This window comes from Lampris incognitus, chromosome 9, assembly GCF_029633865.1.
Source record: "Lampris incognitus isolate fLamInc1 chromosome 9, fLamInc1.hap2, whole genome shotgun sequence".
In the NCBI taxonomy this organism is placed as follows: Eukaryota; Metazoa; Chordata; class Actinopteri; order Lampriformes; family Lampridae; genus Lampris; species Lampris incognitus.
Window position 1 is genome coordinate 52,890,909 of NC_079219.1, and position 12,080 is coordinate 52,902,988.

The 12,080-nt window shown below is 48.4% G+C and overlaps 1 protein-coding gene across 1 annotated transcript in view; it reads right to left on the reverse strand.

The window, feature by feature from the left end:
* The window catches only part of creb5b (cAMP responsive element binding protein 5b), a 73,909-nt gene that overhangs the window by 8,251 nt on the left and 53,578 nt on the right, over window positions 1-12,080 (reverse strand). The window contains exon 7 of the mRNA XM_056286827.1: window positions 1,463-1,792. Coding sequence (XP_056142802.1) covers window positions 1,463-1,792 — 330 coding nt within the window. The remainder of the gene's footprint in view (window positions 1-1,462; window positions 1,793-12,080) is intronic.

Sequence of the window (12,080 nt, forward strand, 5' to 3'; positions counted from 1 at the left end):
TCCTTATTTTCAGGACTCGTGACTCGACATGGACTTGAGCACTAATGACTCGGACTCGAGCATTGACTGCATTCGGATTCAGAAAACTGGAGACGAGGACTCGGACTTGTTAATTGATAAAGACCGTTTTTTTGGTTTTGTTAGTTTTTCTTGTTTGGCTGTTGTGTCACAAAGTAAATAAACTCCCTCTGAAATGGTGACAGCTGTGTCATTTTTGTTTCATGTAGACCTTTTTTATTTGTATGTCAGCTTTTTTACAGTGGCAGAGTGGAGCACTGGAGCTCATCTTGGAACTTGACTCAGACTCAACCTTGATGACTCAGACTCGGACTCAGGTAATGGAGACTTGACTCGGACTCAACTCTGACTCTTCTTTGGGGACTCGGACTTGAACACTGGGGACTCGAGACTTGAGGTTTAGTGACTCGACTACAACACTGCTGCAAGCAGAGACCGTTTACGGGTTAAGTTAGGCCTTAGTGGATCTTTGCATCTACGACACTATTATTTTCTTCTTCTTCTTTTAGCTTGTTCCCCATTTCCCGGGGGTCGCCACAGCGGATTTTGATAGTTTCCGTCAGTACCCTGTGAGGGAAGAGCACCGGCGGCGGTCGTTAACCCGGGCCCTGACCAATCCGGTACGGTCTTGTCAAGCTGCATAATGATTTGGCAAAATTTTACGCCGGATACGACACAAGTTACTGTTTAAAACGTGATCTCATCCACAAAGTAGACGGTCCAGTCACAGCTTTGCAGAATGGTAGCTGTGTCGGGACGCAGCAGAATTGTACCATCAACAACAATGGTGGCAAAAACATCATGAATTTTAGACCCATCGGTCATCTCTACAATAGCCGACACAGGCATTAAGTGCTCTTTCTGTGTCATGTGACCAGTTCCATCTGCGCTATATCTTTCTCCACATAACTAACTTTACTATAGACCGCTGCTGCTGTGAATCATGACCAGGTCGCCCTCCCGGATGAGTTTTTGAAGCCGAGGTTGGACCAGATACTTTTCACTGTAAAAAATAGACAAGCTTATCAAGGTTTTTTATCTTTTTGTGAGTCTCATAATGCTGATTTCAGGATATCGCCTGTGAAATTTTCTTACCCCGCAGACATATCTTAAATCTTTATTTTTCTGTGTAGTTAAATTCCTCATAACACACTTTATAATAATGCAACAAGGTCACTTTTGTGAAAAAAAATTCTGCCAGTGAGGTAAGAAAATTTTATCAGCAACATCTTGAAATAAGCATAGTGAGACTCACACCAGGGTAAAATACCTTGATAGGTTTGTCTTTTTTACAGTGTTGGATGAGCCCACCTTTCTGAAATCCCTCTTAATAGGATTGGTGCTCAGATCCACTCTCTGAAAAAAAATCAATGTGATTGACTGGAGAACTTAATCTGGCCCGCAATGCTAACCGCCGCTCTCCTGGGAGCGCACTTTTGCCTACCTGTGAGCCAGAGTGAAGAGGCTGGTGGGGCGAGGTCTGATGCGGGTGCCCAGGATGGAGGTGAGGATTGTGGGAGTTGTGGTGTGGGTTGTGTCCCTGCGGGTGGTGGTGCCCGCTCTGGCCGTGGGCCTGGCTGTGGTGGTGGTGGGTGTGGTGCTGGTAGGCGTGGGGCGGGGCTTGCAGGTGCTGGTGCGGGTGCGAGTGCGAGTGCATGTGGTGGTGGGCCCCTTGCTCCTGCCGCGATGACATCATCTCCATCATGTGACCCATGGAATTCATGTTGCCGTTGGCGATGGCGCTTGGGTGGTGCGAAAGTGCTGCCTTCAGCCTCTGCGGAGACAAACGGTCGCTGTTAAACATTATTCTCAGCACAGATATCATTTGGGTCTGCAAGAATACAGTAATTACCGACAGAGAAAAGGCCCCCCCCCTTTTCTCCCCATTGTATCCGGCCAATTACCCCACTCTTCTGAGCCGTCCCGGTCACTGCTCCACCTCCTCTGCTGATTCGGGGAGGGCTGCAGACTACCACATGCCTCCTCCGATACATGTGGAGGAGTTTCGCCAGGGGGACGTAGCGTGTGGGAGGATCACATTATTCCCCCCAGTCCCCCCCCCCCCTGAACAGACCGACCAGACGAAGTGCTGGTGCAGCAGCCAGGACACATGCCCACATCCGGCTTCCCACCCGCAGACACAACCAATTTTGTCTGTAGGGACGCCTGACCAAGCTAGAGGTAACACGGGGATTCCAACCGGCAAACCACATGTTGCAAAACATCTTTTTGATGCTTGGTGACCACAGCACAGTAGTGTTTAAGAAAGTTTTGAATATTAATGAAGGATAGTGGCCTCAAACTGTTAGAAATGAAGCCGCCATCGCAAATTTCCCCAGATGGATTTTTGAACAAACCCGTTGTTGTGTAACAACTGTCCGAGTGTTTTCGCAAAACGCCTGTGTGAGAATGGATGTTCAGGACGACCATGCACCGCGTCGGCCATAACCTGGTTTACTGTGGAACACCGCCGCCGGTTCACCATGAATGGAAAGTTTTTTTCATCCCGTCCATCAGTTTGATGATGAGCAGCAGCTACAGTGAGGACAGTGTGTTGACTGTCAGATGAGGAATGACTCCATAAATCTGTGTGAGGAGAACAGATCAGAGCCACTTAGGCCGTCCTCTGTCTCTCCTTCACTCCTGTCACTCTCCTTCTTTATGTTCTTTCAATGTCTCCCAGACCCCCCCCCCCCCACCTCTCCGCTTCCCATGTTCTTTATACTCCTTAATTGCCTCCGCCTCCCCCCACAGACACAGACAATGAATGAAAGTGTGTTTCCCCAAGCAGGTCTCTCTGGATGTCTCTTTGGCAAGGTGTGAGCCTCACGTCGCTCCCCCACCACACACACACACACACACACACACACACACACACACACACACACACACACACCTCCCTGCTGTTGACTCAGTAGGAGGTTTGTTGCTTTAACCGTGTGGTCTACTTAAGGACTGAATGAACTGATGTCTCACAACTGGCAAGGGAGAGAGAGAGAGAGAGAGAGAGAGAGAGAGAGAGAGAGAGAGAGAGAGAGAGAGAGAGAGAGAGAGAGAGAGCAAGAGAACGGGAGAGAGGAGGTGGAGAGAGAGAGAGAGAGGGAGAGAGAAGGAGGGGCAGAGAGAGGGAAAAAGCGAGACAGAGAGAAAGAGAGAGAGAGAGAGGGAGAAAGAGAGAGAAGGAGGGAGAGAGAGCGAGAGAGAGAGAGAAGGAGGGGAAAAAGAGAGCGAGAGAGAGAGCGAGGGAGAGAGAGGCCTCTTTCAAGGTGAGCCTGTGCTCCTTGTGTTTACCTCACGTCCTAACAGAGCTCAAAGATCTGTTTTTCTGGGCATCACTTTAATACAACCACTAAACTAAAAAATGATAATAATAATAATAATAATAATTTAAAAAAATCAGAATCCAAACACACAAATGCCAAAATACGCCTCGAGTCCTCGTTAGACATAATAAAAAGCCGCCTCCGCTTCCTTTCATTTGACCGTCCCTGGTTTCTCTCTGACGGCGTTTCAGGAACAGCGCTGAATAGAGTTGGGTGTGCACAGATTCGTGCACAGTCAGGCCCGGCTACAACAGCAGAACCCCATCACCCCATGTGGAGAAACACCTTCCGAGCTCAAATCCAGAACCGGGACTCTGAGCAAACAATTTAGCAACCAAATCAAAACACGTCAACGCGGTACATTCAAGACCGTCGTCGCGGATTCTTCCGACTCCTCCGATCGCCTTTCCCAGAGACGACCCGGCCGCCGGCCGTTCTCGGCTCCCTTCCCCCTTCCCCTCCAGCTGCTGTCAGTCAGGGCCGGGCTTCATATCTTTAACAACCTTCACATTCACGATTCCCGCTGGGAATGGCCGCCAGCTGGCCCGGATCACGGCGCCGGGCCGTGACCAGGGCAGCGCACCGGCTCTGCAGCGCCTCAGCCTGACGGCCGGCGGAAAACCGTCCGCGGAGAAAAGGATGACACACGCTCCGATGACTCATTACAGATAAGGGAAAGTTGCAAAACTGTTAAGTAGAAAAAAAATTCATTGACCCCACACACGGTCAATGTAGACAAGGTGGTTTAATGACACAGGACCGTTCAAAACAACCGATGGTCATGTACATGTTGTACATCAGATTCTTTTTTCCATCTATAGATTTCTGGGGCCATTTTCTGCTTTTCATTTGGACAGAAGAGTTAAGAGTGACAGGAAGGAGGGTGTGGGGGGGGGGTTGCAACTTGGGATTTTGCTTTCATGGTGTCTTGGTATATCAGTAGTTTGTGGGTGAACCACCAGGACGCCTAGTGATGAACAATATGAACACCGCCTAAGTGGTGAACAATGTGAACAGAGTAAAGACAGTAAATGAGTGGTAAATAATGAAATACCAACAAGGAAGACAGGCAGGCCAGAAGAGAAAAAAAAATCAACGGACTGGGAGAAAAAGTGAGTTAAAGAGACCAAGAGTGAAACAGCTTGGGCGTCCAGGTAGCATGGCGGTCTATTCCGGCGCCTACCAACACGTGGGCTCGCCGGTTCAAATCCCCGTGTTACCTCTGGCTTGGTCGGGCGCCCCTACAGACACAATTGGCCGTGTCTGCGGATGAGAAGCCGGATGTGGGTGTCTGTCCTGGTTGCTGCGCTAGCGCCTCCTCTGGTCGGTCGGGGTGTCTGTTCGGGGGGGGGACTGGGGGGAATAGCGTGATCCTCCCACGCATTATGTCCCCCCTGGCGAAACTCCTCGCTGTCAGGTGAAACGAAGCAGCTGGCGACTCCACATGTATCGGAGGGGGCATGTGGTAGTCTGCGGCCCTCTCTGGATCGGCACAGGGGGTGGAGCAGCGACCGGGACGGCTTGGAAAATAGGGTAATTTGCCAAGTACAATTGGGGAGAAAAAGGGAGAACACCCCCCCCCCCCAAAAAAGAGTGAAATGGCTCCTCTGTCCTCAGTAAGGACTGTCTATCACACGGCCTGTGTGTGTGTGTGTGTGTGTGTGTGTGTGTGTGTGTGTGTGTGTGTGTGTGTGTGTGTGTGTGTGTGTGTGTGGTGCACACACACACACACACACATCCAATTAGCAAAGTGAAACCAGCTCCCTGCAGAGCCTGTTTTCTGACTGAGGGCAGTTTCTGCCTCCCATACAAATGAATGCCTGACATGCAGTTGTGACAGACAGAAGAAATACTTTTAAGCATGTGCACAACTCCATTTCAGCTTACTGACAACACGGAGAGATGTACTTTCCCGGATCAATCGCTTCTGCAAACCACGTCCCTCTGCTTCGTCCGGTCTTTCTACCGACCACAGCCTCGGCAGAACGCGGCTGCAGCCCTTCCTCTCTGTGACCAACGAGACGGGGGCGTTAAAATACCACACAGGCTCGCACATGGGCCCGGGCTGCCTCGGGCTTACAGCTGTCCACAGCATCACATTGAGTTGTATTGCTATCAACAGGCAGAAAGGTCCACCTTTGAGACTCATTCACGGGCTTCGTGCCCTCCTGTCCGTCTATCTGTTACGGGTACACGCGTCTGTCTGTCTACGTAGGCGCTGATTAGTTTTGTATTTCCATCTGGAAATGACGTTAAGAAAGTATGCACTGGAAAACAAGCCGTAAAAACCATATCACTTTCATGTCTGTAACAAACAACTCACATTTCGGTGACCTGCACCCACAACAGACAATGGACCTTATCCTAAAGCGGGCCGGTTCTGAGGTTTGGGTTATAGTCACCGATGCTGGCGAGGACCTCGGACATCTTCCATATGTTCCTGAGGATGACGTCTGACGTTGACAGCTCACGCAGACACCTTCCCATTTAGCCTAAAGCTCGTCAGTCCACACCGGGCCGTAAGTCCCGCCCCCATTTCCCTTGATAGCGGGGAACCAATCACGAGCCACACTCACCGGCCTATCTCCCTCCCGCCACTCAGCCACTGCAGGCAGTCACCTGCGTGTTCTCACAGAGCGCGGCGGACGCCAGAGGAATGTTGTGCCTGCATGTTTACCTCGCCGTGCGCCACACGGTGCTTCTGTAGCACCGCTAATGTGCTCTGAGTGTGGGTTAAGACACTCGTCTCGGGCCGGGGCTGCCTGGCTCCCTGCCAGTCAGGCATCAGGAGAGTAGGACAGAGAGGGTAAAAGGAGAAGGAGGTGGGGTGGAGAAGGCAGGGTGTGGAGGGGAGCGAGGGAGGGGTGGCTAGATGGTGCTTAGTCTCGCTGTCTCTGCCCCACACACACACACACACACACACACACACACACACACACACACACACACACTAGACCCACACTGCAAATGCTCATTTATCAGTGTCTCTCAGAGGCGTCCAGCTGGCAGAGCAGCGCTATCTGTTTATCAATTGAATTATCCTGCATCCGAGGAGGCCCCGAGAGTGTCACAGAGGAAGGTCAGAGAGCCTGGAGCCTGCACCAGGGGCCTCAACACCGTGGGTCATAAACAGGTCAGAGTTGTGCGTGGAAAAACACGAGACGTAAAAGAGCACGGTGACTTCATCATGCAAAAAAACACAAGTTGCTCCCGCTTCCCAAAGCGAGATTTAATGCAACACAGGTTAATGTTAAGATTGTTGAACTGATGAAGTAATCAAGTATTAAGAGTATATCTGAAGCCAAAACATGACAGAACTGAGCAAAGAAAAACAAGAGAAGATTAAGAGAGAGGAGCAACAGAGGGGGCAGAGGGGAGACGTCTCCTTAAATAAATGCCAGGTTTACAATACCAGCAAGTGCAATACAACAAAGTATACACAGAGAATTGAGCTACATCCTTAAAGACAGCATTTCATGGGAACGGGGAGAGGGGACAGTGGAAAAACTCTTACCGTTATAATATAATAAGCTTATTCCTGATGCTAACGGTCACTGGGCAGTCGTCCGATATAGCTCCATCCAGAGTTATGACACAGCTAAGCTCATCGCAGCTTGGCCAAAAATATTTAACTCGGCATATCAGCGACCGCATTGACGCAACTAGGGGACGCTAAGCGAGGCGATGATGAGCAGCCTGCCATTCCCAAACACCTTCATCAGGACCTGTAATGCCTCTTTAACACATGGTTGCATTTCACCCAGACTGCTCTAAGCATGAGGACTTAATCACCACCTACTTTAGCCTCTAATAACACACACACACACACACACACACACACACACACACAAGCGTGCATTTCACCGGCGGCATGATGGATCCCAGTCAAAATAGTCATTATGTCATTGCAGGTGTCAGTCTGTGGACCAAGCCGGTCATTGTGGGGGGGGGGGGAGAGATACAGACCTGCCGCTCCCTGAATGCTCCTAAAATTGCATATATTTTCATTAAAATGAGTTTTAGATCAATTGAACAAAAAAAAAAAAGTTATGATAAGATCTACCTAAAACGACCACGAGCCATCAAAATGACCGCACATAATATGTGTGTCATCGTGCGAGTTATGTCACTATTTATGACGCGTGTCGGTCGCATCATTTCCTTCGCGAAGTTCATTGCTGTGTCCTAGAAACACACTAGCGTTCTCCGGTGCAGAGTAATAGTCTAAACTTGATGTTTCATTTATTTCCAACTTGTCTGGTTACACACGCTGTTTCAGACGCGCCATGACTACCACCGAGGCGTTGCAGTATTTACAGCCGTTGGACAGCGGCCATTTTAAATTGTTTGGAAAAAAATAGTATTAAAAGTTATTAAAATGTTAATTTTGGTGTCAGTCCTTTCATAACAGACATGCTAACATATGCAATGCGTTAATATCTCAACTGGGTATTTATCTTGACAGAATATAGAGTTTAAAAACCGATGCTAAGCCCCTTAGCATCGCCCTGCATAGAGGACGGTTTCGCTGGCGGTTTGCGCATAGGCGATCAGTGCTGATGGGTAATGTAGTCAATCTGGATCAATAAACTCCTCACTGTGCATTATAAGGGCAGAGAAATTGGCGGTCTTTCGGCGCCTGAGTCTTTCCCACGGCGCCTACACATACCAGAATGCATTGCGTGTAAGAGTCTGTATCGTCGGAGTTGTGGCACGTCATTTCCGCCATTGGAAACGTAGCTTAGCTGAAATAATGAGGGTGTGTTTTTTGAACAGCATGGACAGAAAGAAAAAAAAAAGAGTTCATTGCCTCCACAGATGTAGAAACACTCGAGGACAACTGCAGATGTTTTTCGTGTGCTATCCCTGCCACGGATAGGCAGAGATGAGGTTGAAAATCGGCGAATTTTTGCCTTTAAGATTAAGAAACCGTTGTAGAGGCAAGGTAAGACCTGGCAACCTCCTGGTTGCGAGTCGTCTATAAACTAGCGTCTTAATCACCTGCACGTCATATTAGGCTATGTTTAACTCATTTTGTAAAGTGTATCGAAACCGGCAAACGAGCCTATTGATTTTACCTTGTTAAACCACCATAAGCACCTGCTTCTTGCCCAGAGGCAAGCTTTCTCCTCACAGACCTTTGCTCCCCCTGACCCGTCGACTCCATCCCTCCTTTTCGCTTCTTTCAAGTCTCTCGTTTATGTGGTTTCAGGGGCTATACCAGGTGATCAGCCATTAATGATATTTATTAATGGTCACTTCCTCTCTGACACTGTGAGGGTGTAGGGGACGCGGGTGGGGGCGGGGGAGGTGGCCGTGTTGGGGGGGTTGAGTGATGTTCCTGTTAGTGCTCTGGGCACATCCTGTGGACACACTCAGGTTTCTCCTGGCCAGATGACTTCATATCTATTAACCCTGAGGAGGAGAAAGGGAGAGCGGAGAGCAGGTACAAAGGGAGGAGGCCACACCCGCCCGAGGATGGGTAAATCAAACCCGATGAGGTCGGGGTGAGCACTTTTATTCCCCTTAAAAGTGGAGCAGAGGGCCATCAGGGGACCTGTGGCCCTCTGGCGCCTTATGGCAGTTTAGAGAAGATTTAACCAAAGAGTCGCTGCAGCCCAAGTGTAAAAAAAAGAAAAAGAAAAAAAAAGCCGCCTTGTTTTTAATGGAGAAGATGGAGCAATATTAAAGGTACATTCAGCGACTTTTCCCTCTATTGACCACAATCCGTAACCAGAGGGATTTGCGACAACAACGAGGGTGAGCAACGGTGGTCTGCAAATGGCACAACTAACACAATTAACATCTCACAATTTCACAAGCTGTCTGACACAGAGATCTCACCGAAATGTCAAGTGGAGACAAACAATGTACAGTATCTATAACTTACAGCTAGGTATCCACTGACAATGCCGCACGCCTGTCCTACAGTAGCATGGACACCTCACCATTTATTTATCGCCTTTAAGGTTATAAGATTTGGAAGAATTGGTTTCGATCATCGATTCTTTCGAATCCTCCCAACAGATGTTTATTTTTTGCGATGAAAAATTCAGAATTGTATTGTGTGGCCTAAGTGTGTTTCTGCGCTTTGCTGACTCTGGCCCAGCTTCCCCTGCTCCCTGATCATGTACAGTACCCCTCACGCACCATATTTCTCATGGTGTCGTAAATCAAGGCTGTAACTTTCCTGGCAATATCTTTTTGTGGGCCCAGGCCCCCCAACTCCCACTCTAAACCCAGCATGGGTTCACCATCTGCAGCCGTGAAGCAGGGCTTTGCCAAACACTAAGAAGATCTAATTCCATCCTCCCCATCTCCAACGCCGCCATATAACCGCTGCCCACCAATGCCTGCTCCCAATACCCACTCTCTGCTCCCTTAAACCTCCACGCCCCCATTAGCTCAAATTTATTAGATTTCCCTCCAGCCCAGAGAGGCAGTAACATACCCCCTCCTCCTCCTTCTCCCCCCTCCACCCACCCAATCTCCCCAGTATTTCTCCACTCCCCACCCCCACCCCCCCTTCCCCTCCCCAGAGCGCTTGCCAAGAGCTGGGGACTGTTAAACTGATTTCCTCGGGGAGCAGCGAGGCAGACAGTCTGATGGGAGTGCTCGGTGAGAATGTCGCCCTCTCTCTCCCTCTCTCTTCTCTCATGGGGTCCCGGGGCTGGGCCACACCGATCTGAGCCGGGCCCAAACAGAGCCTCCCTGTGGCTCCAGACACCCAGGCAAGAGAGAGAGAGACAGAGAGAGACACACACACACACACACACGGGCTGTTCTGCCAGTGCCAGACACCCTGGTGGTGCACAGAGGAGCCATGATGGTGTGGGCACAACAAGACACACACACACACACACACCAAGGAAGGCGCTCCAAAGCATGCGCTCATGCTCTTGGCAGCCCTCCTCTCCTCCCTGTCAAGTTAATGGATGGGCCTCTGACTCCGCTCTGTATATCCCCACTGTTTCCCCTCTTGTAAAGTGCTGCTCGAGAGCGGCCTACGCTGTTATCGCTACACCCACCGCCACAATCGAGAGCACAGAACGGGGCTTCACACGGCCTCTTGTTGAGGCACTCAGAACAGAGAGAGAGAGAGAGAGCAAGGGAGGGAGAGAGACATGGTAAACACTAACATATGTCTTGACTCGTGCCATTGAAGAAGAAAAAAGAACGAAAAAAGAAAAAGTGCAGGACCCGAAGCTTCTCCTACTGGCAAATTTATGCAGGATCACGCGCTTATTCCAGTCAAGTAAAGCAATGTGTTGCAACGTGATGCAAATGCTCATTTATATCCAACTTTGTTCTACAGATGCTTAAAACAACAGACCCCTATAATAATGGTGTAATGGCCGCAACAGAAATCCCACCGCCTGGCTTCTTTGTTTTTTCTCAAAGTAAATTGTAACCAGTGTGCTTATAATAACAACAAAAAAAAGGCCTCCGTCCTTGTTTGGTCTCTGTAATTGTCTTGTAATTGTGTTTTCGCTCCGAATTGGTCCGGTCATAACGCCTCACACGTCATGTGTTATATCTGTCCGTGCCACGCGTATTAACGCTGGGAGCAACCCCGTAAAGAGCCGGGAAGGAGCGGCTGACACCCACATGAAGAGATTTCATTTTCGACCCAGTGTGTGCAGAGTGAGGGGCGCAGCCTGCTGGTTGTGTGTGTGTGTGTTCAGGGGGGGCCTGAAGCCAAAGAATCAATCAGCGGCAGTGTCACACGTTAAATTTAGAAAAATTATCAAATACACATAATAAAATACAAAATCTGTCATCCGGCAGACTCGTTTCGATCGCCTTTACTTTTTGTTCCTCGTGTCCTTCCAGCACATCATGCTCACATCACGCGGGTTTACTTGCAGTTTCATTTCTCATTTTATTCTACAGTAGTTCTTTTAAAATCACTTCTCATATACATATCCTCATTAGCTGTGTGTATAGAAGACCGGGAACCTGCCTCGATTCAGTCAAGGAAGAATGAGCCGGTGTGTTCGACAAACTGAACAAGAAAAAAGTGCAAACTGTATAAAAATTGCATGTGGTGATTTTAATATTGATTTGTTAAACCCAAATGGACACAAAAGCAAGACAGACTTAACTGATACGAGGTACTACAACATCCTATTTCCTGTGATAATAAACCATGTAGAATAACAACAGACACTGGCACACAGATTGACAAAATATTCATAAATAAAGTTGAACGCACAATAGGAGGTGGACTACTAACAAATGACGTGAGCGACCGCCTTCCTGTTTTGCTGACTTTTCAGATTTTTTTTCAAGATAAAAGATGAAAATAAGTCGTAACTCTTGCAAACTGATTGGCCGCTGGACACCTGAAGCCTTCGCTGTCCTCCTGGTGGCGCTAAAGAAAATAAAGTGGAACAATCTCGATGCTAACAAAGCCTTTGCGGCTTTTTATCCAGCTTAAAAAGAGGACTGGAAAAGAAGACAACCTAAATGACTTTGTAAAAGATGATAGAATTATAAATATAACAAAAAATATTGATAACTGAGATTGTGGAGCCGAGATATAAGGATGGTGTAGATGAAGATGTATTTCATAAAACCTCCTCCATCTTTATCAGGGGTGTTGATGAAAAGGAAATATTGTCAAAAAATGTAAGAATAAAAAGTCTGCTGATGGGACTGAAATTGATATGTTGTTAGTAAATAATATTATCTATAGAATGTATAGTGAAACCATTGACACATATCTGCGATCAAGCC